At 39.3% G+C, this 26835-nt stretch overlaps 1 protein-coding gene across 2 annotated transcripts in view; it reads right to left on the minus strand.

The window, feature by feature from the left end:
- Positions 1-1440: 1440 nt before the first annotated feature.
- fwd (phosphatidylinositol 4-kinase beta fwd) overlaps positions 1441-26835 on the minus strand; it is a 57921-nt gene continuing 32526 nt past the window's right edge. For both annotated transcript variants that reach the window (XM_028171489.2, XM_028171490.2), the window contains exons 4-10: positions 16707-16973; positions 14441-14593; positions 11714-11947; positions 7784-7962; positions 7005-7116; positions 6164-6305; positions 1441-3821 (exon numbers count right to left, since the gene is read on the minus strand). In XM_028171489.2, coding sequence (XP_028027290.2) covers positions 3640-3821; positions 6164-6305; positions 7005-7116; positions 7784-7962; positions 11714-11947; positions 14441-14593; positions 16707-16973 — 1269 coding nt within the window. In that variant the 3' untranslated portion in view covers positions 1441-3639. The remainder of the gene's footprint in view (positions 3822-6163; positions 6306-7004; positions 7117-7783; positions 7963-11713; positions 11948-14440; positions 14594-16706; positions 16974-26835) is intronic.

Consider the following 26835-nt stretch of genomic DNA (forward strand, 5'->3'; position numbering starts at 1 on the left):
ATATGGTCACGTTACAATTTTTAGATACTTCATATTTATCTTTAATTTACTTCAAAACGTACATTAATTTCATAACAATAATTCAGGATGTTATGATAACGCGCTCTTTTAAAAATCGATTATCTAGTATTCAGCAGTCTTTAGTACAAAACAAATTTGACAATAATAACTTTAATATACATAATATAATTATAATTGAATATTTTAAGACGCGTTGCTGTTACTAAAGAATCGATATGTTCAAGTTACAAACGCCATATCAAAATCAAAGAGCATAGATGCTTCGTCACACACAAGCGTGTTATCGCAACAAATATAACAGCAAATTGTTATTAAACTTCAGCAAAGAGAATAAATAATTTTTATGTATGCAATAATAACAATTATTAAAAAAATCATATTATTTGGCATCTTTAAAATGTTGGTTATACAATAAAGAGCCAAAGATTATTTACAAAAGGTCATTACATATTTATTTAACATTATCAAAATTGTAAACGCATTTATTATACAAACAATAAATGATTACATAGTGGGGCAACCCTCGTTCCACCTTACAACGACACCAACACCAACATTGGCAACACCAAAAATTTACTTTCATATCCGTAAATTTAAACCTTTATAAAATTATTTTAATGTACACCACATTCAGGGGAACAAACAAGTTCCTAGCTAGCGCACGGATAAGAATACACCACTATTTTTTTTAAATAAAAATATTTCTTTATGTGATAGTGAAAGTGTATGGATTTTGTTTCATTAAAAGGACGTAAAGACTATTTTATAATTCTTGATTACATACATACAAACCTACAATATAACTATTGTTTTCGAAGAGTACGGTCCACTAGGATGACTCCATTTATTTATTTTTTTACTTTCAACATTACAATAACCCTGTATTGATTCTGGCAACACATTAACCACCGACATTGACAGAGACCTCGTTCTTCGATAATAAAAATATAGTGGTGTATGAAATATCCATATTGACACACACACAACACGTTTTCGCTAAAATTCATTTCATTTAATGCAGTTTAATTTGCAGTTAATGCATTCCACTCGCGCACACCACAGGCACACAAAGAATTTCAATATACAGGATAAAACTTAATGTGTTAAGAACCTAAACCTAACACTTCATGCCTGAACAATCAGTCTTCTCATTGCGAAAATTATCATAATACATATTTTATATTTATATTTACACAATATTTTGGAATTTTCTACATTTCATAATTCTATCCGAAGTGATCAAGTGGCTGGTGTTCTTATATAGATCACGCTCAATGCGTTCAGATATTACAATGTGACCAATGAATGTTGAGCAAAGTATACAGAGGTTAAAGTAAAAACGATAAAGCATTATTGTTTATGGCACTAATCTTTAAAACACTAAAAGCATGCATTTACAAGCGAATTTCGGAGTGTCTGTTTTTTTTTTTTTCTAAATTATTACTCAGCATGATACACAAATATTTTTTTTAAAACAGAAATTAAAATTATGAATACAATATTATATGTTTAAGATTTAAATGAATATTAATGATTCGTAAATATTAATTATTAAAGTTATAGAGAAGGTAGTTCGAGTGAGATGAAGGAGGTTTTAAATGATGATTTATGAAATGACAACGACCAAGGAACCCGAAGCCGCTTAAACTAAAACTAATTCAAATACTATTTTTTTTGTTCTTGAGGCTAATCTCATGCAATGCACTATTGGTGATAACAAAGAAAAAATCTCATGTTGGTAATGTTTCTTTTGAATTTAATTTGGCAAATAAATAAAAAGTGCCAATTTTTTCCCCCTAAACTTTTTTTGCGTTAAATGAATTTTAAATAACTTAGTCACCGGTTACAACGCTTTTTCCTTCGTTTGATGTTAAACTCACAGCTATACTTGCATGAGTTTTTTGTATTTATTGTTTGTGCAAAATACGTTACGTTCACAGAACAAAACCGAACCGAACTAAAGGATGAACATGAACGCGTCTAGTGTGCCTAGAGCAAGTTTTTTAACGTTCTTCATAGCGTAAAAGTTAACTCAAATTTGTATGGAGGTGGAACGTTTGCCTACGTTCGCCGCTAGAGGCGCTGGCGCGTTTAAGTGAACTTTTACGCTATCGAAAACGTTAAATATTCGCACTAATCACACTTGTCAACCGTGAGTGAGCACACGCGTCCAGCCGGGGCACATTGAACAGAAAATATCCAAATGACACATTCAAACAACAAATACCTTTACGTTATTTATATGGAGGGTAGAAGTAAGGAGTACCTCAGTGCATTAAATAGTGTCCGCTATAAAGAAACCAATTAAGGTGGCGCCACAGTAGCAAGTGGAAATATTTAAAAAAAAGCACCATAATTTACCACACTTAACTCTGTTTAAAACTGTTATATTCATACCATTCCCACTTCCTATACTAGCGCTATTTCGGTGACTCTTCCAACAATAGCTTGCTGTTTACAGGTAGACATTTTTTCAACTTGTCCCCTATACAAGATAGTACTCATTACTTCTACCCTCCATAGTTATTTATTCTAGATAAGCCGAGCACATCGCCACAGAACAGTCCCTTGTAATGTGAATTACAAATATTTGATGACAATGACTGTTCCATATTAAGAATTGCTCGCAGAGATTGTAGAAAGATTATCGCCATCAATTGTTCAAACGAGAATCATTGTTTTGATTCATGCACCGAACAAAATAGTCAAGAACATCAAAGTGAGTCCGCTTCAGAGTGACGCTTGACTTTTGTTGTGATATTCTAAAAAAAAAACTTGGTATCGCTTGTTCACATTCAACAACTTTACCACGTATAATACGGTCCTTAGCATTAGCCGTTATCTTTAGGGAAATTTACTATCGATGAATTTGTTGCGCTGTATGTTACCTTGTCAACATTTTTTTAGGAGCATTATTATACGGGAATCCCCTATACTCTATATACTAGCTGTTCAACCCAAACGAGTACCGGGGTAGCAGCGCGGTGCGAAAATAAGCGATTTACATTATAATTTTCTCGAATTTGAATGATTTCAATAGCCATTAGTTTTTTTCCTCCGGAGTAAAAACAAATCGATTTTATCGAATTATCCCATCTCTAGTCATCACACGCGATCGTTGGATATTCACTAGTTCGGTATGGTTCGTATTAGAGATGAAACGGATAGTGGTTTGGCCGGATACCGGATACCGAATATTCGGCAAACTGCGAGGCCGGAGCGCCGGATGTTCGGCCCTTTCAGAAATATTCGTGCGCGTTCGGGTGTTGTCGCACGTGAGCGGAGATCGCGACGACTCGGTACGACGACGATTTGGTATTCATTCACCACAATTTGCCACTTGTTAATTTTGAGTATTAAACAAACTAATTATAACAATAAAACAATCACTTTTGACGTGCGATTATAAAAATAAAAGTTGTCCATAGCCTATTGTGGTATTATTAGCCTTTTGTATAACCATGAGATTTTCTTCAATTTTGCTATTCGAAATCCGGTCGGATACTGATTTATTATACGCTATCCGGCTGGATAGTGAAAACCTGGCCGGATACCGGATAGTTACCGGATATCCGTTTCATCTCTAGTTCGTATGGTTGAGCTGGCGGGTGGCGACGCTCACAGTATCCCGTTGGTGTGGTACTGGTAGTTGTCGTAGAGCCTGGTGGAGATGGAGTTGAGCGCGTCCTGCACGAGCCTGTCGACGAGCGCCTGCAGCTGCGGATCGGTCTTGCCGCTCTGGAAGCGAGCGCGGAACGACGACACCACGCTACTACTGCGGAGGCACGCCAGCTGACCGCCTGCGCGACAGGAAAAAATAATTTCAACAGATGTGACTAAGACAATTTGACAAGTTTGTAGGCATGAGGTAGGCCGTATATATGTCTTCCTAAAAGGGTAACAAATCACTACATAGTATAAAACAAAGTCGCTTTCTCTGTCCCTATATCAGTATATATTTTTATGTAAGTTTATTAAGATATAGCACCGTCCAGTTCGCTTATTCCTCTCCCTGCAAAGTTACCTGGAAGAGATCGCTTTCAGCGATAAGGCCGCCAATTTATGTCACCGATTATTATTTGTTTTATATGCTTACTCTGTATACGGATTGCTGTTCGTTAGTCTCGCTAAAACTCGAGAACAATTTGGCTAATTTTGGTCTTGAATTATTTGTGGAAGTCCAGAGAAGGTTTAAAAGGTAGACAAATATGAAAATGTTCGGACTTAAAAAAAAAAAAAATCCTTTGATGTCCCCCCCATCGGACGGATTCCTTTTGTTTGTTTTAAGTTTATTTTATACAAAAGTTTAGGTCTTTTATTTATCGATTGAGGCACTAGGAAGTCTGCCGGGTCAGCTAGTAAATAATAGTTGAAAAAACTAACAAAATACGCTTTTATAGAAAATTACATACAATATGAAAATGCTTAGATCACTGAAATCATATAACGATCGCTTGCTTATTTTAATTTGATATCTTTAAGCAATAGACGCAAATATCTTGACCTTTCCTTTTTATATAATATTTTAAACAATAATATAGATTGTCTGAACTCTTGTCAAGAATCCAAATTTCTACCCCAAGTAGGTTGCCACGCTTAAGTGTCTACAACTGTTCACTCTGCGTCGATATAAAACCAATCTAGGCCTTAATGCACCCTTGACTCGAATGTGTAAGTTATATAGCGACCTCCATCGTATATTGGATCTGGACATATTTGCTCAAAACTTGTTTAGTTGTAAGAAAAAAATTAGAAACTATTTAGCTCCTAAACCATGTTAATTGTTCTCATGTTATTTGTTTTTATGTAGTTTATTGATGAATTTTTTCTTTTTATAATTTTTATCTGATTTCTTTTTGTTCCTTTTATTTTTTGGTTTTTCTTTTAGATTTAATTAATTTTATAATCATTTGGTACTAGAACTAGATGTTAGCTGTGATTACCTATAATTAAGTGAGCACATGTCATGTTTTGATATTTTTGTACCCTATGTTTAAGCCAGTGTTTCATTTATTGGTGATCCATTAAATAAATAAATAAAAATCCTTTTTTCTTACAGAATTTTTAATTCAAATTTATTAAAATTTATTTTCTATTTTTAGTTGAATTTTCTATAAAAGCGTATTTTTTAGTTGTTTTAAACTATTATTTATTTTAAATTTTTTAGTGGAATATCATTTTTTTCAATTTTTTTTTATATTAATTGTCATCGGTCTTTAATAAGTATATCAAATTTCGAGTTAATCCGACGTTTTGAAGGGGGTCAAAATCATATTCAAAGATTCCGTTACAAACATACTTAAAGTATATTACATCTGAAGCTAATAAAAGCGTATTACAAAAAAAGTTTAATAGTGACCATTGACACCAAGCCCACTGAGTTTCTCGCTGGATCTTCTCAATGGTCTGGGCGATTCCGATCCGGTGATCAACTCAACGATACGCTGCTCAGACCAGGTCAGATGTTCGTAGTCTCTTACACCGTGCCGTAAAGTCTTATTTTAATAAAAAGTTTTTTATATGAAAAATATATTAAGAAATGAAACGAAGTTGATTAATATGAAACATGGCTTGATATGAAATGAAATGAAATATAATCTGAGTAAAATGGTGGTCAAAGACTTTTTTTAGTGGACTTTTTGGAGATTCACGAAAAGTAACGTTCAGCAGCTTTGTTTCATTTTCCCACATTTGTGCACTTACACAGATACTAAACAATTAATAAACCACCGTTATTACACATTTAAACCTGAAGCTTAACACTAAATAGACAAAATAAAACAAATCACACAACTTCACTCCTGGCGTTCCCGCCAAAAAGTCGCTGAACTGCAACTATGCGATAAAGACTAGAGATAGGACAAAGCGATGCCTCCAATGAACACCACGCTAACTCCAAATTCGTAAATTTGCAGGGGGAGCGTTTAAACGAAAAAAGTTGATAAAATCTTCATTATTGCAGATATATTTATGGTTTTTTTGTGTAACTAGCTGATTTACTCTTGCTCCGAACCCCATCAATAATGATTAATTATAATACTTTTAAAATAGTGAAGCGATTTGCGTGAAAAACGAAAATTTCAAAATTTTGAGTTAGGGTAATGTTCATTGGAGGCATCGAAGCTGTCAGCCTGCCACTCACTCATTCGCATCAGCTCGACCATGTGTATGATCTGGTCGCAGTACTTGCGCGCCGCGATGAGGCCGCGCAGGATCAATATCTTGAAGTATTGAAACATGTCCGAGTGTTCGCCGTCCATTACCTCAACGAACTCCTGTGTCAACTGGAAACAACAAAATGTACGTTTTATACGAACTGCTTTCTCCCATAGACTGCTTTAATATACAAAAGGCTTCGGCTTTGTACCCAAGTTTAACGGCAGCGGCTTGACTCTGTCCCTGGCATTGCTGAAGTCCATGGGCGACGGTAACCATTCACCATCAGGTGGGCCGTATTCTCGTCTGCCTTCAAGGGCAATAAAAAAAACCCAAGACCACTTGCATTAATTTATGTCCCAAACCAATACAAACGTTTACGCCAGTACAACAGAGCAGGAGTTGTTTATTGATTGTCGTTGATGAGGTTGGTGATTGCTGACACAACGGCTTTGATTGTACAGTCGTAAAAAAAAGATAAAAATATATCGTTTTCATTGCGCGCAATGAAACACAAAATCAGCTCGCCCTTGGAATTACTTTGTGTTACATTACCGGTTCACAAAATATGTAGCTTCTGAAACCCACGAGTATGCTTGTCTTCGCTTAGTAAATTAATATTAGTTTCTGTTCGCTTAGAGCTATTCAAACCAAAAAATGATAAGATAAAAAATGATTTTTATTTACTATTAAAATTCACTATTCTCTTTTGTTTTCAGAAAAACACAAGTGGAGTTATGGTTACGCTTATCTAATTGTGCATACCATATTAAAATATGTTTTAAATAATAATGTTTTAACAAAGCAATGTACAGAAAAACGTTTACCTTGAACGGTGAACTTTCGAATCCAAGATTTTTCGGTGACGTAGAGAATATGAACCCGAAGTCGATGTGGATTATGTGACCTTCGCTATCCAATAAGATGTTTCCGTTATGCCTGTCAACAAAATGATAAATCATTTTAATATTTTTTGGAACGAAGTTCCTTATGGGACGATGCGGAGGGGTACCCTGACCGGGAAAAAACGTCCGTAACGTAAGATTTTTATTAGTAATGTACACAGTGTACGACTTAACTTTGCAATAACGTACAAAAAATAACATTTTTTTATTATATATTTTTTATAAATGATTGTGAATAAAATAAAGTTGATAACTTTGTAAAGTAGTTTATTATTTTTTTTATCAATAAGAAAATCATAATAAAAAATGTATACCCGAATAATTACTTTCTTTCTACCTCGAATAGAACTTAAAATTAATATTTTTATAATAAGGAACTTCGTTCCTATCCGGTGTCCCACGACACCACACATCTTTTTTTTAAGCATGACACTCATGAAACTCAGTAGGCTGTGTCTGTGGGTTAATTTACTCGTCAAGCCCTTCGTCAAGTTCGCAAGCGACGGGTTCGGCGAGAACGATGGCCGGTGCTTGAGGTACCTAAAACGCACCGTTTACCATTCGGTCCGCAAGATCGGGAATGAATTTGACGCTAGAGGCGCTGCTCAAACTGCATACAAATTTGAGTTAACTTTTACGCTATCGAGAACGTTAAAAACTCGGCACTAAGCACAGCGGTCTATAGTGCTCGAGGTGCTTACCGGTCCTTGAGTTGCAGCAGATAGCTGGCGAGCGCGTAGGCGGCAACGGATTCCACGAAGTTCCTTTGCGCGCGCAGGAAGCCTTCAGAGGTGGGCGCGCCGTGCTCCAGCTGTAGCCACGCGCGCAGGGACTTCCCCGACTGCTTCTTGATCTGGTGCAGCGACACAGAGTTCAGCACCTGCCAATAAAGATCTTCATTATATTTACTGGTGGTAGGTGAGTCCACGCGGGTAGGTACCACCACCTCGCCTATGTAGGCCGTGAAGCAGTAATGCGTTTCGGTTTGAAGGGCGGGGCAGCCGTTGTAACTATACTGAGACCTTAGAGCTTATATCTCAATGTGGGTGGCGCATTTACTTTGTAGATGTATATGGGCTGCAGTAACCACTTAACACCAGGTGGCCTATGAGCTCGTCCACCCATCTAGGCAATAAATAAAAAGAATCTTTACTAGCGGCCCGATCCGGCTCCGCTCGGGTCTTTAACGAAAATTTCAACGATATTTGACGTTGTTTTATTTTTTAAATAAAAGAACACTTATTGCGGCATAACTATAATAGTTTGACATATATGCTGTCGCAACACTTTTTGTAAATAATAATGTGTTCTACAAAGTCGTAGTGCATTATTTTATTCTATCATCAATAGTTTTCGCAGGGCACGTGATGTAAATAATATTTTAGGTAATTTTTTTACACCTTGGGTTAAATTATTGGAATTTTAATAAAGATCCCTAATTTTTTTCAAAAAAGATTATAGCCTATGTCACTCGGGACTGTAGCTTCCAAACAGTGAAATAATTTTTCAAATCGGTTCAGTAGTTTTGGAGCCTATTCAATACAAACAAACAAACAAATCTTTCCTCTTTATAATATTAGTATAGAAGTATAGATTATGAATTAATCGGCGTATGGACTATTGTTCACATACCACGGCAATTAGAATACGATTGTGCGAGCAAGACAACATGATGGTGTACCGTATATACCTATCCCCTCCCGATTGGGGGGAATATCGACAAACCTGAATTAGTTGAATTGAAAACGACTTTAATTTAGTGTTTAAGAACATTAAATAGTTTAATTTTGTCATCAATGTTTTGTAACTGATTAAAAATATTGAACAAGTTAATTACCTAAACGTAAGTACCTACCTAACAACTAAACAGTGCTAGCCCTATCGAAAAACTCTATTGTCCCCGTACGTGACCCGATTCACCCCAAAAGCCAAGGTGGATCAGGTCAATCTAGTTTTTTAAGTGTTTGTGTGTATTTTTCAATGAACTATGTATAATAATGCATCGTATATGAAAATTTAAACCTCCGGAAACATTTTTATCTCAATTTTATTGGTATAACCCTAAGAAACAACGCTGAAAATTTGTGTTGGGATTGGAAAGCGTCCCGATTCTCCCCAATCTATTGTATTATACACAAACTCTTCTACACGGTTTTACATACGTATTAAGTTCCACGGGGGTTCGAATGCGCTCCTCTCAATGCCATTGAACGTGATAAGGTTATTTACCTATTGTTCCTAACTCGCGATAACGAAGCAATATATTTAACATAACCCTTATATTTAATCGGCTGGCTGATAATATCCACCCACGTCCCCGCCTACGTGACGTCACCACTGAGCTCGCAACGACACGACCTTTAAGCCGCATCTGAAGGGAGCACCCTGTACGTGGCGGCACAGGGTGGTGTAACGCCGGTAAGAGTAACGCCATCTATCACCAAATACCCGAACGAATATCGAAGGATCTAGAACGCTCGAGAAGTACAACGTCATCTATTGTCAGATAGCGGAAATACACATCGAAAGTACTCGACTTGTGAGGAATATTCTCGATCATTCTAGGGATGTGGTATCCGCTACAAAAGCGTTGCAGAGATGGCGCGCAGTCAGTTAGTAATCGGATTTACTCGAAGCGAAACAGCGAAAGAATCACCTGAAGCGAAGCGGAAGAAGCGAATTGAAAATTTTAAAGCGTTTTTGAAGTTTGTTAAGTGTTCTAAGTGCTAATACAGTGTTAACTTGCATTTCGGTAAATTTTTTTTCTTACTGCTTTGATGGGTGAACGAGCTCACAGCCAACCTGTTGGTAAGTGGTTACTGAAGCCCATAGACATCTACAACGTAAATGCGCCACCCATCTTGAGATACACAGATATACAAGAGGTCCTACCACTAGTTAATCCCGAACCCCAGCGCGTAACAGTGGGAATCCCCGCGTCCGTAACTATCCATGTTCACATTCAATCTCGTGTCGTTCGCGTCACGTTTCGCGAAGCCTCAGCGTGACGCGAACCGTTCGCATTAGACACGAGATAAAGTTCGACGTCACAACAATACAGTATCATTAGTCACGTGGCTCGGAACGGATGTCTGCGATATGAAAACATTCGAAGAGATCAAAGGGCCATTTAGTTGTTTAATATGTTTGTAGCGAGTGTACATATTAAAATGTTGTTTTTTGTTTTTCTTTGCTTAGATGTCTGGTCGAGCTTACGGCCAAACTTACGTTAAGTGACTACGGAAGCCCATAGACATCAACAACGTAAACGTCACTAAGCTTGAGACTTGAGGTCTAGGACAAATTAATGGTCTGTTCTGTTATAAAAACTTATTTGAAATACTTATACGGTTTCATAACTATTTATCCGCGGTGATTTCCCAACTATTTATCAAAGGCAGTATGAGTTGAATTACATTTTTATTGCCTTTAATATCAGGAGAGCATACGCCCTCTCGTGGTATGTTAAGTACGCCAATGGTAACAAAACAGAAGACTAATAATAATATTACATACATATACAAACACATCTGCGGTATATATATATCATATAATTGTCTTATTCTGGTGATCCTAATGAGGATATCATATCAAAGTAATAAAGTTAATAAAGTATTATTGGTGTTTTAATATTTTTGCAATTTAAGTTTTCGTGTTAATCGGACGTCTTGTAGTGTAGGTGACAATTGCGTTTTTTTCTTTTCCTATTTATGCTGATAACCTAGGTTGCTATTCCAGCTACAGTCGGAGAGGTAGGTGAGCTCACGGGGCTCTAACCAGAGGACGTTGCTAACACTAGCCCTAGCAAGAGCAGTGCTTCGCAGAAGATCCGGCGGATGATTGCGTTCCATACAGACTTACTGGTGGTAGGACCTCTTGTGAGTCCGCACGGGTAGGTACCACCGACCTGTCTATTTCTGCCGTGAAGCAGTAATGCGTTTCGGTTTGAAGGGCGGGGTAGCCGTTGTAACTATACATGAGACCTTAGAAGTTATATTTGAAGGTGAGTGGCTGATTTACATTGTAGATGTCTATGAGCTCCAGTAACCACTTAACACCAGGTGGGTTGTGAGCTCATCGACCTATTTAAGCAATAAAAATAAAAAATGTGTGTGCAATTCACACACGGTAGAAGTGGAACTTATTAAAAAAAAGAATAATCGCAAGGGTCTACCACTCCGCAGTGCAACGAAGCAGCCTCACCCTGAGGGATCACGGTGAGGGAGGCATGATCACGGTATCCCTACACCAGGTAAGTATGATTAAGCAAGAGAAATACAAGAACGTCTATCAACTGTTTAACATCTCGTCACCGCGATTCAGAAATTGTTGAATTTACATGCAGCGGACATCTGTTGATAACAAACTAAATAGAAATAAAAATATCTCAGGGCGCTCTGAGAGCCACGAAAGGGTGCACGGACGTCAATAACACACTGAACTAGTCGGGGACGCGAGACGGTGTGAAGCGCTTCGTGATCTGTCGGCGCCGCTCGGAGCCGCTTCGGCAAGCCAATCGCGGCACACTAATTTTTTCGTTTCGTTTCATTTCGTTTCATCGAGTTTGAAATCACAACGATTCTAAAGAAGTTTCACTTAAAAAAAAAAGAAGTAACATGAGCAATACGGACCGGTTGTATGAGTCCGGTGTCGCGGCCCAGACACAGGATCTCGTAGGGGCGCAGCGCCAACGGCACGCGCTCGTGGCGCCAGATGGCGGTGAGGCGGCGCAGCAGCTGCGCGGCCAGCAGCTCCTGGCGCAGGTCGTCGCCCACCTTCACGATGCAGCCCAGCAGACGCCAGCCCGACAGCGCGCCGTACGGGGACATGGCGCGGATGCGGCACAGCTTGCTCTCCCACGATTCCTGTAGATCAATGTATTAAGACTCAACTTTTTTTTTTCAAAATATCTGACGCGTACAAATCAAACAATTCCTGGGAACTAGAGGTCGCCCAACGGTCGAAATTCGATCATAATCATTAATTTAAATTATAAATTTAAACATTATGGTTTTTTTTCTACCTGAGCTGATAGCTTTGAGAGGCTATTTCAGCATAACCTTAACTAGCAGGTGAGCTCACGGGGCTCAAACTTGACGACGTTGCTGACACGAACCCTAGCAAGAGCCGTACTTCGCAGAATCTACCACCGGATCGGAAACGCGACCCACTGAGAAGATCCGGCGAGAAACTCAGTGGGCTGCGTCTATGTGTTTATTCGTCGAACCCGTCGCTTGCGACGAATGGAAAAACTTTGTATCCCTTTTTACGAAAATTGCGCGGACGGAGGAGTATGAAATTTCCCACACTTATAGAGAATATAGAGAAGGAGTGCAGAATGTTAATATTTTTTTAAATTATGCCTAAAAAATACATGAAATTAATAAAAAAAACATTACACACACTACCATATATTTGACGCACACGCGCATGCATACTATTTATTTATTGTCAAACTTTTGTTCTTGACGTCTGTGGTCAAATTGAGAATAGATTAAATACCTATTGTTTGTCTTTATTAATAATCTTGGCGAAATTTGTGATTATAGAAGTATAATAGTTTTTGAAAATAGAATCATAATAGTGTACGAACTTACAATTCCAATTAATTATAGTCGAATTTCGACTACTGCGGGACCTCTAGTTCTAATTAAACAGTAAAATTTCGTATTTTGTACCACGAGCTCACACATCATTATGTCATTTTCGTTACGCTCAATGATCGCTGTGAAATTTTAACGTTACGTTCTTCGTGATTTTTTATAAAGATTACTGAAGATTTTACTCATTAAATCTTTGTCATAGGAAACAAAGTATCGCTTCGAATTGCACGTTCGGAATACAACAATACGTGGTCATTTAATACATACTAGAGGTCCCGCAGTAGTCGAAATTCGACTATAATTAATTGGAATTGTAAGTTTGTACACTATTATGATTGTATTTTATACTCCTATAATCACAAATTTTGCCAAGGCTACACTATAAAAAAATATATTAATAAAGACAAACAATATTTAATCTATTCTCAATTTGACCACAGACGTCAAGAACAAAAGTTTGACAATAAATAGTATGCAATGCGTGTGTGCGTCAAATACATGGTATGTAGTGTGTGTAATGTTTTCTTTATTGATTTAATGTATCTTTTATGCATTATTTTAAAAAGATATTAGCATTGTGCACTTCTTCTCTATATTCTCTATAAAAGTGGAAAATTTCATACTCCTCCGTCCGCGCAATTTTCGTACAAAGTTTTTACTTCACGTATTAATACATATATAGATATCGAATCTCTAATCGATTATGCAGTCTGTATTCAAATGTATTATTACAAAAGTTATTTTCCTTGTTTCTGGAATGAAGTGGAAAATAATACTACATTGTTATTATGTATTACGGACGAACAGAAAACTCGAATGAGCAAAACACCATATTATTTTTACTTAAATCACGTACAAAACTTATCTTTATGATTATATACTGTGTAACTGAGATTTAGAACTCGTGTCTCTAGATCAGTCACTGACACGACATTTATGTTGTCGATATCTATGAGCTCCGGTAACCAATTAACACCTTTTTTTTTTTTTTATTGCATAGCTGTGTGGACGAGCTCACAGCCCACCTGATGTTAAGTGGTTACTGGAGCCCATAGACATCTACAACGTAAATGCGCCACACACCTTGAGATATAGTTCTAAGGTCTCAGTATAGTCACAACGGCTGCCCCACCCTTCAAACCGAAACGCATTACTGCTTCACGGCAGAAATAGGCGGGGCGGTGGTACCTACCCATGCGGACTCACAAGAGGTCCTACCACCAGTAATTACGCAAATTATAATTTTGCGGGTTTCATTTTTATTACACGATGTTATTCCTTCACCGTGGAAGTCAATCGTGAACATTTGTTGAGTACGTATTTCATTAGAAAAATTGGTACCCGCCTGCGGGATTCGAACACCGGTGCATCGCTTCAACACGAATGCACCGGACGTCTTATCCGTTAGGCCACGACGACCACAGTCACAGACACCTTAGGAACGTCTTGTGAGTCCGCACGGGTAGGTACCACCACCCTGCCTATTTCTGCCGTGAAGCAGTAATGCATTCCGGTTTGAAGGGTGGGGCAGCCGTTGTAACTATACTGAGACCTTGGAAAACATATCTTAAGATGGGTGGCGGTATTCACGTTGTAGATGTCAATGGGCTCTGGTACCCCTTAACTCTAGGTGGGCTGTGAGCTCGCCCACCCATCTATGCCATAAAAAAACCAAAAAAGAAACATATGAGTCGGGAGCTAATCCAGTCGTCTAAACAATAGAAAAGAACGATTAGTAGAGAATGTATAGCGTACCTTAAGTGCGGTAGCGGACGGATCGGCGGGGTCGTGTCTGAAGGTTTCTGCTTCTGTGGCGTCGACCAGCCTCCTGCGCACCTCGCCGGCGACCACGGCCACAGACTCGCGGCTGCCGCACGATGACGTGGACAGAACCGAAACCGCCGAGACCTGCGCAAACAAGAAACCGTTTTTCTTTCGGTCCATGGGCCGAACCTGCTACGAGGTCCCCGCGCCTAGAGTGCGCGCGGAGCATGTGGGACTGATCCACGACTGCGGGACCGCGGACCCATGGATATTTTCAGGGCCCTACAAAAAAGAAACCCTACGCAAACTATTTTTTTTCTCCTACCTATGCTGATAGCCTTGAGAGGCTATATCAGCGTTACCCTAGCGTGTGGGTGAGCTTTCAAGGCTCAATACGAAGGTGTTGCTAACAATGGCCCAAGCAGGAGAATCGCAGAATCTACCACAGGATCGGAAACGCGACTCACTGAGTAGATCCGGCGAAAAACTCAGTGGGCTGTATCTGTGGGTTGATTTACTCGCCGAGCCCTTCGTCGCCAGCGACGGGTTCGGCGAGGACGGTGACCGGCTATTATTTATATGAAGGGTAGAAATAAGGAGCACCATTTGTATATATTAAATAGTGTCCTCTGAAAGGGAGCCAATTAAGCTGGCGGTATAGTAAGTGGAATGCTTTTAAAAACAGTGCCATAAACTACCACACTTAACTCTGTTTAAAACTGCTATATTCATACAATTTCCACTTCCTACACTAGCGCTATTTTGGTGACTCTTTCAACAATAGCTTGCTGTTTAGGTAGAGACACTTTTTCAACATGTCCCCTATACAAAATGGCGCTTCTTACCTCTAACTTTCATAAATTATTTAATGTTAAAACTTTCTTGGCACCCTCTTATAATTTAAAACGGGATAAAACGAAAGGACGACATTAAACAGAGACAAACATATACTTTTATGGCATTTAGCCTGCGAGAGAATGAGATGAAATGCTTGATGAACGTTTTACTTCACGTTTTGTTTTTTATCGATAGGGGTGAACCAGCTGACAGACCACGGGTTGTTGAAGCGACATGAACTCAACGAGTAATCAAAGAAGATACGAGTTGATCTACAGAGCCGACCTCCCTGGCGTCATTAACAATGACAATCTCATAACTTTTTCGCGCAATAAAACTGTTCGCAGGCTCTTTCGTGTTTTGTCTTTAGCGACCACATTGACTATAACCATCTGTTTGAATAATCTAAAGCACTATTTTATAGGGCTGTCTCTCACAAGTTTTTTATTACTGTTTTATCAATAGCAATGTACCACTAAAAGTCGATTAACTATGAGCACCCTTGATCAAAGTCAGACAAAAAAAAAAAACAATTACTAGAATAATGCATGTGCGTTCAAAGTTATTGAGTAGTTTGGTAAATTAATTATGATTGATTCGTAGTTACGAATCGATTGAATTGTGTGTTCTCGTAAAATTAATTTCCCATTTTACGTAATGGTATTGTTAGTGATCTAATAGATGCCTTATGCTTTATACACTAGTGTATAACACAGAAGAGTTTTCATCTTTCATTTTCATTTCATTCGTTTAAAGCTAAATCTACTCATTATTATATAAATACAATTTCTAATGATTTAATTCCTCCACAATTAGATAACGATTTATGCTAATGAAAGCGGACCTGTTTAAAAATATCTAAGTGCATATTAAAATTTTATGAATGTGTTGATTTAAAGCAAATGAAACTATATGAAAAAACATAAAAGAAATTACATTATTATAATGATGTTACTCAACTAAAAAGTCTAATTCGCTTACAATTTTCTTGGTGATTTAGTGAATGTCTCGTCAAAACTTTTGAATTAATACACTTTCACTCGGCAGGCGATGTGTGTTTAAGTCACTACCGTAAAAACGGAGTTCTTAGAACTCAGGTCTCGAGATGGGCCTCGCCTACACATAATAAGCCCTCGTATTCATGGCTGTAAAGTTTTTAGCAAAGTTTTACGACTGACCGCCTGTCTGGCGTCAACCCTCCTTGGGTATGCTTTTGCTGGTAGATTGCCCGCTACCAGTCGGGTAAAGCGCTGGATGTTTGCGCTTAAATGCCCCTGTCGCCTTTTACGACACCCCTGGGAAGATAAGGGGGCGGAACTATTCTTAGCCGGATCCGTGCGGACTTACCACACCTCATAAGCAATATAAAAAAGTCACATTAGGATCGGAGGGTTTGTTCTCGTGTTCTTAAAGTACGTACCTGCGACACGCTGTCGGGCGCGGGCGCTCTGTGGTCGTAATGAGAGCTGAGTTCATCGTCGTCATGACTCCAGCAGTCTCCGGTGTCCACGTCGTCCAGTGCCGAATACAGGGAGAGCGCAGGCCACTCAGGCACGAGGTTCTCCTCACTCTTCGTATGTCTGATGGGGGGTGAGTGGGGAGCCGGTGGCGCTGGAGGCAGCTGGCGGGGAGGAAGAGGCTCGTGCCCGTCAGTCTCTAGTACCTCCACGTACATTATGTACGGAGCCTGTGAGATAAATGTATCAATGTAATGTATTCAAATAATACAAAGGAACAGATAATTAGTTTACCATTGATCTTTTACAATATAGACATGTGAACAAGCTCACGGCCCAACTGGTATTAAATGGTTGGCGGAGCTCATGGACGACACAACGTTAATATATATACAAATATTTATACTATGATTAAATAGAACTTTGTCTGTATATTAAATACATTTATAAGAATTGTTGTATTTTTTTTTTGTTTATTGCTTAGATAGTTGGAAGAGCTCACAGCCCACCTGGTGTTAAGTAGTTACTGAAGCCCATAGACATCTGCAATGTAAATGCGCCACCCACCTTGAGATATAAGTTCTAAGGTCTCAGTATAGTTACAACGGCTACCCCACCCTTCAAACCGAAACGCATTACTGCTTCATCGTAGAAATAGGCGGGGTGGTGGTACCTACCCGTGCGGACTTACAAGAGGTCCTACCACCAGTCATTTACGAAGAGACGTCATTGCCTCGACCACTAATCTTCGATTTTTTACGTGTCTATTTTTGCGTTTATTTGAGCATCAAACAAAGTGACTAGAGTAAAGTTTTTGTGCGTAAACAGTTTTGATTAGACTTTAAAATTATTTCAAATTAGCGAAATTTAGTTACATAACAAATTAGTGAATCCAAATTTCTTAACTTTCTTAACAGCTCACATTCCGCATACATACATACATTCATAACATTATTTAATCAAATTCCAACGCAGCTAGAGCCTCGGTCGAAATTACCATATCTCCTTGGGAACATAAACAACTCACAATAAGCAACTCTTTAACAAAATTAAAAACAAACATTTCTTATTTATTTCTCCGTAAAGCCATTGAACAACGTCATAATGATAGTAAAGATAAAATACTTAATAATATTAAGCTATCGCTAGAATGTTACCGGTTTGAAGACATCTTAGATAATTCGACTATTTAATACGAGTACAATGAATCAATAAAGCTATTGTACTAGAATTACTAGATCGTGTTATCCAAGCAAATAGTTTTATAATATGTACTTGAACCTCTCTAAGGCTGAATCTAGAATAGACAATATTCTATTATTATAATGTTTACTTCCCTGTTTTTTATAGCAGTGTTTTAATGAGCATAAAGCGGATTTTGATTAACGGTTTGTTTGAGTGACACAGCGACGTCTATAGTATATTTAGTTCTGTAGATTTAAATTTTCATTCGGGTTAACCGAAAGTTTCACGTATTAACAAAAATATCTAACTAATTCGAATGATCTCTGATTCAATCACAATCAAATTCATGTAGCTTTAAAGAAAAAAAAATGGAATACGGATTTAATCGTAGCTTTGGTTCGAAGTACCTACCACAGTTGTTAATCCATTGTGATTTATTGATATTATAATATTGCTGTCGTAATTTATATATTTTAAAAGTAACTAAAACAGTTAGCTTCGGATCATCTAAGTCTCACTTACAGTTTAAGAGACTTGTTTTCAAGCCAGATCTATAGATAAAGGTACAGCTACAATTAAATGAGCCACATAAACTTTTTAAAACTGATTGTTAATGCGTTTTTTACTGCCCTACGACTTAACAGATTACTGATGATTAATTTAAAACGTTATTAATTTTGTCGAAGAGATACTGCACTAACAGGCTGTTTTTTTTATTGCCCTTGTAGGCAGACGAGCATACGGCCCACCTGATGGTGAGTGGTTACCGTCGCCCATGGACTTCAGCAATGCTAGGGGCAGAGCCAAGCCGCTGCCTACCGCTTAATACTCTCCACAACGTGCATTATGAATACAACATGTGCACACAGAAGAAACGATGAATCGACTTTCACAGTTCCATCTGGTGCGATTCTCGAAAACTTATGATAATATTAACAGCAATAGTATATATACATTAAAACATTTATTAAAGTTACACTAGCGGACCCGACATACGTTGTCCTGTGAATGCATACACAAAAATTCATTCAAATCGATCCAGCCGTTTAGTTGCAGTATAGATAAATAGCCTGGATACCGACTACAGCGCCATCTGCCGGACTGATTTGTGAATCTAAGCCACCCAGGGCGCCACGCAAACGCATACAAAAAAATTCATTCAAATCAGTCGAGCCGTTTAGGAGGAGTTCAGTGACATATACACGTGCATTCGAACTATATATACGAAGACTGACTGATATAAAATATATTAAAAATTCAAAAAAAAAAACAAGAACAGAATAAAACAGATGATGTCATCTATCTGTGTTAGAATTCATTTGATTTACTACTTAATTATGAAATTCCTAACGCAGTAAATTCTATCTCGATCATTATCTAGTGCGAATAGCGATCTCGCACTAGTGGATACTACTGTTATTACTAGATCTGCCGCGATTCAATATTGCATTTCACCTTTTTTACACGCTTTATATTAGCTTCACTTGTATGTATGTTTGTATGTTTTTAACTGACTCCTTTAGACGCGATTTTGACCCACCTTAAACGACCAGATTTCATTTAAACTTTGTAGATTTATCGAGGACCGATGACAATACACTAATTTGATAAGATATTCCATTATTCAATTTGCAAAATAAGATTTTTGCCAATTTATATATTTTTTTAGGATTGTAGAGCACCTGCTCATGCAAGACTTCTCTCTATCACAGCTGTTTAGTCTGTGAGTTCTGATGAGCGGAACATCAACAGTGTGTACGTGATCTAAATTGTTGACAACAACTTTGATACGTCACTATAAAGTTTATTCGGAATGCAAAATATCAATTAGTAGAATATCGAATCGAATAAAAAACCGGACATTTAAAAACCGAGTTTCTCGAGTAATAGACAAAATTTAAACGATTTTTACGGTTTAATCTCGTATTTATTATTGTCATGAAATTTTTTCCGACGCTTCAAATACTTTATAGTTTTTCGTGTGCACGGCGGTCAGTCCGTCATTGAAAACTAGTTTTAATTACAAGGTATTATGTTAGAAATTCGCTTAATGGTACTTCGTGGTACGTTACACGTGCACACATCACGCACACATCGTATAGACAAACCCATGGAAGGTCAGCCTCGGTTAATTAACTTAATAAATGACTTACATTCCGAACATTCCCGAGAACATTGATATGATGAGATCATGAAACTATTTTGTGTGGCTAGCTAATTATCTAGCGCATTGGTTCCCAAACTTTGTACCGCGCGTGAACGCCAAGGGTACTCAAGAAAAGTCAGTTGATTTATTTGATATTGTCACAGAAACCATGAAGAGATATTTGTTTAATGATTTCGGGGTAAAATTAACTAAGCTTCCTATTAAACATAAAGGAAATATATAGAAAAAAATATCTAAACAGTTTCTTTCATCCCATTAAAGACAATTGAGAATGAGTGTTATATTTGCCCTACTTTCCTTCATTTCTTCAAACCCTTTAAAGGCTACGCGTTAAAGGCTATATCCAATAGCCGATAAGGGTGCCGTGGCGAAAAAAATTTAAGAAGCAATGATCTGAAGCGGATAATTCCACCGAGTGTTAATGAATATAATGACACTGCAATCCTTGATAGGAAGCGCGCCCGTCTCTACCACATTCATTTCTATTTGAATAAAGGAATAGCAGACATTCCAATATTGTCTCTGCTGCAATCGGCAACCACTTTTTGTCCGGTGAACTCGTCTAGACAGTCAAGCTGCTAATAATATTCCCTATTTTTCCGCGATTGATCAACGCCAAAAACTTTGACAAAAGCATGAAACGTACTGACAATAATGTCATGAAATCTCCGTAACCAGAGTCTAGAAGGGAATAAGCCATGATTAGCCTAGTGCAGGGGTGAGCAACCTTTTTAATCAATGGGCCAACTTAAATTTAATATTTTTTGGCGGGCCGCATATCGATCAACTCTTATTAATAATTTACGAAACTTTATTTATAATAAATATTAGAATAAAAAAATATAGATATTAAAAAAAAGTAAAGATAGGAAGAAGAAAGAAGAAGAAGAAAGATAGGTACAAAGTAAAGATAGATAAAGTAAGATACAAATTTCAAGCAGTTAAATTTTCGATTATTTTCTATCATGAACACTCCGATTCACGAATAGTTTTAATACTACTGTATTAATGCAAGCTCGGAATACCATTCGGAGAAACGGTTTACCCGGCAATCAAATTTTGATAAACATAATCTTGCTTCTATTCTATTATGTTAATAATTTAAAAATTATTTATTCTATTCATCGATAAATATTACAAAAATTACCTAATTTGTATACGCATAACGTAATCTAATTACGCAAAATCCCAGAGTTGACAATTAATTGGTTATTGACATAATGAAATTGTCGCAGTTTTGTTGTGAATCAACGCGTGAATCACGTTGTCCGGTCCAATGTTTAAGATGCTCGCGTCATATACATATGCTGAACATTGTTAGAGACTTCACTCAAGTCTCATCGTTAAATTCGCCTACACATCTACGCCAAAATACGGTAAACCAATTAAGTTCATTGAAATCTTTACTAAGTAAACGTTTATAATAGGAGACAGACAAATGAAATGCGAAGTTTAATAAATGAAAATCTCCTTAATTAATTTTTATTTATTTAAAACATATTTTTAGTGTGAGTTCGTAACTTTATTGTGACAAGAATGGACAAGATAAAGAATGAGTATATCAGAGGATGTGTGAAAGTGGCCCCGGTAAGCAACAAATTAAGGAGCGGACGGTTAGGGTGGTATGGACATGTGATGCGTAGAGAGAAGATGCATGTGACTAGGAGATGTATGGAAATGGTAGTGCAAGGTAGAGGGGGAAGAGGTCGACCGAAGAAGACATGGATGGAGTGTGTGAATGACGATATGAGAGTGAGAGGAGTGAGTGTTGAGATGACGGCTGATAGAAGAGAATGGAAGAGAAAAATTAGCTGTGCCGACCCCACCTAGTGGGATAAGGTGGAGAAAAAGAAGAAGAGTTCGTAACTTTATTATCCTACTGTTTACAGGCAATTTATTTCAGTTGCACACCAAAAAAGAATGCAACAACAAGTCCGTACAGTTACAGTTTCAAGTAAGTTTAAGTAGTCGTTGCCTAAAGGATAAGACGTCCGGTGCATTCGTATCTAGCGATGCAACGATATTCGAATATTTCTAATGAAATAAGTACTTAACAAATGATCACGATTGACTTCCACGGCGAAGGAATAACATCGTGTAATAAAAATCAAGCCCGCAAAATCATAATTTACGTAATTAATAGTCGTAGGATCTCTTGTGAGTCCGCACGGATAGGCACCACCACCTTGCCTATTTCAACCGTGAAGCAGTAATGCGTTTCGGTTTGAAGGGTGGGTAAGCCTTTATAACTTTACTGAGACCTTAGAACTTATATTATCTCGAAGCGGGTGACGGCAATTACGTTATAGATGTCTATGGGCTCCGGTAATCCCTCAACACCGGGTGTAGTTCGTCTACCCATCTATGCAATAAATAAAAAATAAAGATGTCATACAAAAATGGTCCACCACCTACAGCGGACATTCAGTTATTTGGCTAAAATTATATTCCATATACATAATGTCATCGAATACCCTTTAAAATAAAATAAAAATTGTCACGATATCACTTAAACAGTTTTATTTATTTATTGACAATTGACAATTGAAGTCGTCGTGGCCTAAAGGATAAGACGTCCGGTGCATTCGTATCGAGCGATGCACCGGTGTTCGAATCTCGCTGGCGGGTACCAATTTTTCTAATGAAATACGTACTCAACAAATGTTCACGATTGACTTCCACGGTGAAGGAATAACTTCGTGCAGTAAAAATCATCAAACCCGCAAAATTATAATTTGCGTAATTACTGGTGGTAGGACCTCTTGTGAGTCCGCACGGGTAGGTACCACCGCCCCGCCTATTTCTGCCGTGAAGCAGTAATGCGTTTCGGTTTGAAGGGTGGGGCAGCCGTTGTGACTATACTGAGACCTTAGAACTATATCTCAAGGTGTGTGGCGCATTTACGTTGTAGATGTATATGGGCTCCAGTAACCACTTAACACCAGGTGGGCTGTGAGCTCGTCCACACATCTAAGCAATAAAAAAAAAAAAAAAAAATTTAAATTCGAGTGCTCTTAATAAAAAGTACTTTACATACGTACATTTTTTATTGTTAAAAAATAATTACCTTGCAAATTCAAAATGAAATGGCCATAATAATATAAATACTGGTATCTTTCTAGAACAATTGTTTCTTGATTTTTATCGGAATCATTAATCAAAGGTAGCCTAACATAAAAACCATGACATTATGTAGAATACGTAAATTGGTTTAAGGACGTGAGAAGCCGCTTGGAATCTTAATGAATTCAAAACTATAAAATCGATTTTAATCATCACGGTGGTACGGAGTGTCGTGATCCCACAACTATTGGTACAATCATCAAGCATGTTTGTTATCTGAATCTATCCGACGTAATGATTTTTAGAACATTTATTCCAATAAAATATTGACTACAATTTTTAATGCCTTTGTAGGCAGACGAGCATACGGCCCACCTGATAGTGAGTTGCTACCGTCGCCCATGGACGTCGGCAATGCCAGGGGCAGAGCCAAGCCGCTGCCTACCGTTAAACTTAGGTACATCAAACCCAAAACTTTGTAGCATTTACCCTTTGTGGCATTGTCTAGGGGAGCCAAGACGCTGGCTACCAAAGGTATATTAAGAACGGTCCATATGTATTGAGTCAATCAATACCTATGGACTAAACCCAACACCAACACTCATAATACGTACTTGATTTCATTAAGGCGAAAGTGAGTTTTGCTTGTTGCGCTTTCGCGTTTTAACCACTCGACCGTCCATCACGATATTTTGCATACGCGTTGAAAATACACATAAAAAAGACCTAGAACATCCTTTCATTCACGAAAAAAACTACTATTACTGAGCAATAGATTTTCTTTGCATATGACAGAGTTGTTAATAAGATTTATTAATTTTAATAGTTTATTTGGAACACTATGTTGAGTATATCAGAGAAAGTGTGAAAGTAGCCCCGGTAATCAACAAATTAAAGAGCGGATGGTTAGCGTGGTATGGCCGTGTGATGCGTAGAAAGAAGATGCATGTGACTAAGAGATGTATGGAAATGGTAGTGCAACGTAGAGGGGGAAGAGGTCGACCGAAGAAGACATGGATGGAGTGTGTGAACAACGATATGAGAGAGAGAGGAGTGACTGTTAAGATGACTGTTGTGATTACTGGTGGTAGGACCTCTTGTGAGTCCGCACGGGTAGGTACCACCACCCTGCCTATTTCTACCGTGAAGCAGTAATGGGTTTCGGTTTGAACGGTAGGGCAACCGTTGTAGCTATACTTGAGACCTTAGAACTTATATCTCAAGGTGGGTGGCGCATTTACGTCGTAGATGTCTAAGGGCTCCAGTAACCACTTCACACCAGGTGGGATGTGAGCTAGTCCACCTATCTAAGCAATAAAGAAAAAAAATGACGGCTACTAGAAGAGAATGGAAGAGAAAAATTAGCTGTGCCGACCCCACCTAGTGGGATAAGGTAGAGAATGAGAAAAGAGATTTGGAGCCCTAATTTAAAATTTTCAAATAAAACATCGAATCGAACTCTTAACGTTCGAAAGACGTTTTCAGAACGTCCTAATTACAACAGCGTAAAGAACGCGGCAATTAAACATTGACGTCGAGCGCTAATTAACACAGCCTCTATTGTTTCCAGACTTCACATCGGTATGAATGAATAACAAGTTAGAATATTTAAAAAAAATATATCATTTCATTTGAAAAGAATTGCTTTAATGAATCAAAACCGAAGCTTATTGTGCGCCACAGACGTTCTATTAAACTGGAATTATCCCCGGTGTACCAGAATAACAAATGATTGAGACGACATATCACCGATATCACAGAGATTCCGACAGGGAATCGTAATCGGACCCAGTGAGTTATTGGGTACTACAGGCTGTCAAAGTCTACATATGCCAGAGTATTTTATCTACATACGTGATGCCAAATATTCGGTAGCTAGCCTATTGCTAGGGATAGGGACGAATAGACATCACATCTGGAATCGTAAAATGACTATGTCAGACCTTTCAACACGGAACACACTATGCGCGTTTATTTTTTTCTACAAAATGCTACCCGCCTGCGGGATACGAACATCGGCACAGTCGCATCGCTCAGCACTAGTACATCTTCTTATCCATTAGGCCATGACGAATTCATAGTCTACATTATTTCATATTCAATTCATAAATCCTTGTCTACTCACCTATTTCATTGCGTTAGTTCAATCGAATTTTGACATATAATCATGTTTTTATTAAAAAATGTTACTAAATTATTTAAATAGATTGGTTCTTGGGGTCTGGAGAAAACGACTAAAGGAAGATGCTCCGTCGACCGTATGCTAGGTAGATCCGTGTCACCATTGCTGTCCAGCCGAAGCTCAAGTATTTGGGCCTTGTGTTGGACAGCAAATGGAAATTCGACCACCATTTCAAAATGCTGGTTCCAAGGCTGATGGGGACGGCGGGTGCGCTGACCCGTCTTCTTCCCAACACCGGTGGATGCAGCGCCGGTATCCGGCGACTGTACCTGGGGGTGGTGCGCAGTATGGCCCTGTACGGTGCTCCCGTGTGGTCGCCCGCACTTACCGCGCGAAACGCGGCTCTGCTGCTCAGAGCTCAGCGGGCGCTCGCGGTGAGGGTCATCAGGGGGTACCGCACCATCTCTCAGGATGTGGCCTGTGCTCTCGCCGGATCCTTACCGTGGGACCTCGAGGCCGAAATCTTGGCCACGACATACCGACGGAGAACACAGTCCTCGACTCGGGAACGGACACCCGGCCCCTCGGTTGTCGATCGATGGAGGCGTGCTGCGCGTGGTCTGGCGTATGCCAAATGGAGAGAGCGCTTGCTGGAGGAGCTCGGCCGAACTTCGGCCACTCGTCAGCGCACGCTCGAGGCACTGGTGCCTGTGCTGGAGGCATGATCGGACCGGCGACACGGTGAGCTCTCCTTTCGCCTCACCCAGGTCCTCTCAGGGCATGGATGCTTCGGGAGGTATCTGTGGAGAGTCTGCGGAAGGGAGCCACATCCGGGCTGCCACCAGTGCGGGCACCCGAACGATGACGCTCAGCACGCGCTAGAAGCGTGCCCACGGTGGGAGCACCCGCGGCGAAACCTCGTCGCGGTGTTGGGGCAGGACCTCTCTTTGCGGGCTATCGTCGCCCGTATGGTAGAGGACCGGAGTTCGTGGGAGGCCATGGCTGGGTTCTGTGACTTGGTCATGGCGCTTCGTGAGGCTGAGGAGCGCGAAAGGGAACGGGATCCCTCTTCGGCTCCTCAGCGCAGAAGGCGGGGTGGACAGCGCGTGCGAGAGGCCGCCGCTCAGCCCTCATAGGGACTATCGAGTGCCGGGTGCGGGGGCGCTCGGCACTCGACTGTTGGTCCGGTGGTGAAGCGGTGCAAGGTGGCTCCTGTGCGCCGCTCACGGTGTGTCTCCCGAGACGAGGTTCTACGGGATTTTCCCGGGGATGAAATCCCGTCTTAACATTAGTACGGGTACCGCCTAAGGCGAGACTTTCGGCGCGCATCGCGGTACCGTAAGTTTCGTGTAGTCGGTGTGGTGGAGGTCGATGGGGTTTAGTCGGTAGTCGTTCTGCGGGGCAAGTGTTTCGCGCGCCTTTTTCAAGGCGTAGTCTCCTGTGAGAAATTGGGGGAGGTGAAGGAGCTCGGCCTTTCTCTTCTCCCCTTCTTCCTCTCAGGAGGCGCCGGAGTCCGACATAGCCCGGTCCGTTACCCCCCTCGACCGGGTATCCG

The sequence above is a fragment of the Bombyx mandarina genome, chromosome 09 (assembly GCF_030267445.1).
Source record: "Bombyx mandarina strain Sakado chromosome 09, ASM3026744v2".
Classification (NCBI taxonomy): Eukaryota; Metazoa; Arthropoda; class Insecta; order Lepidoptera; family Bombycidae; genus Bombyx; species Bombyx mandarina.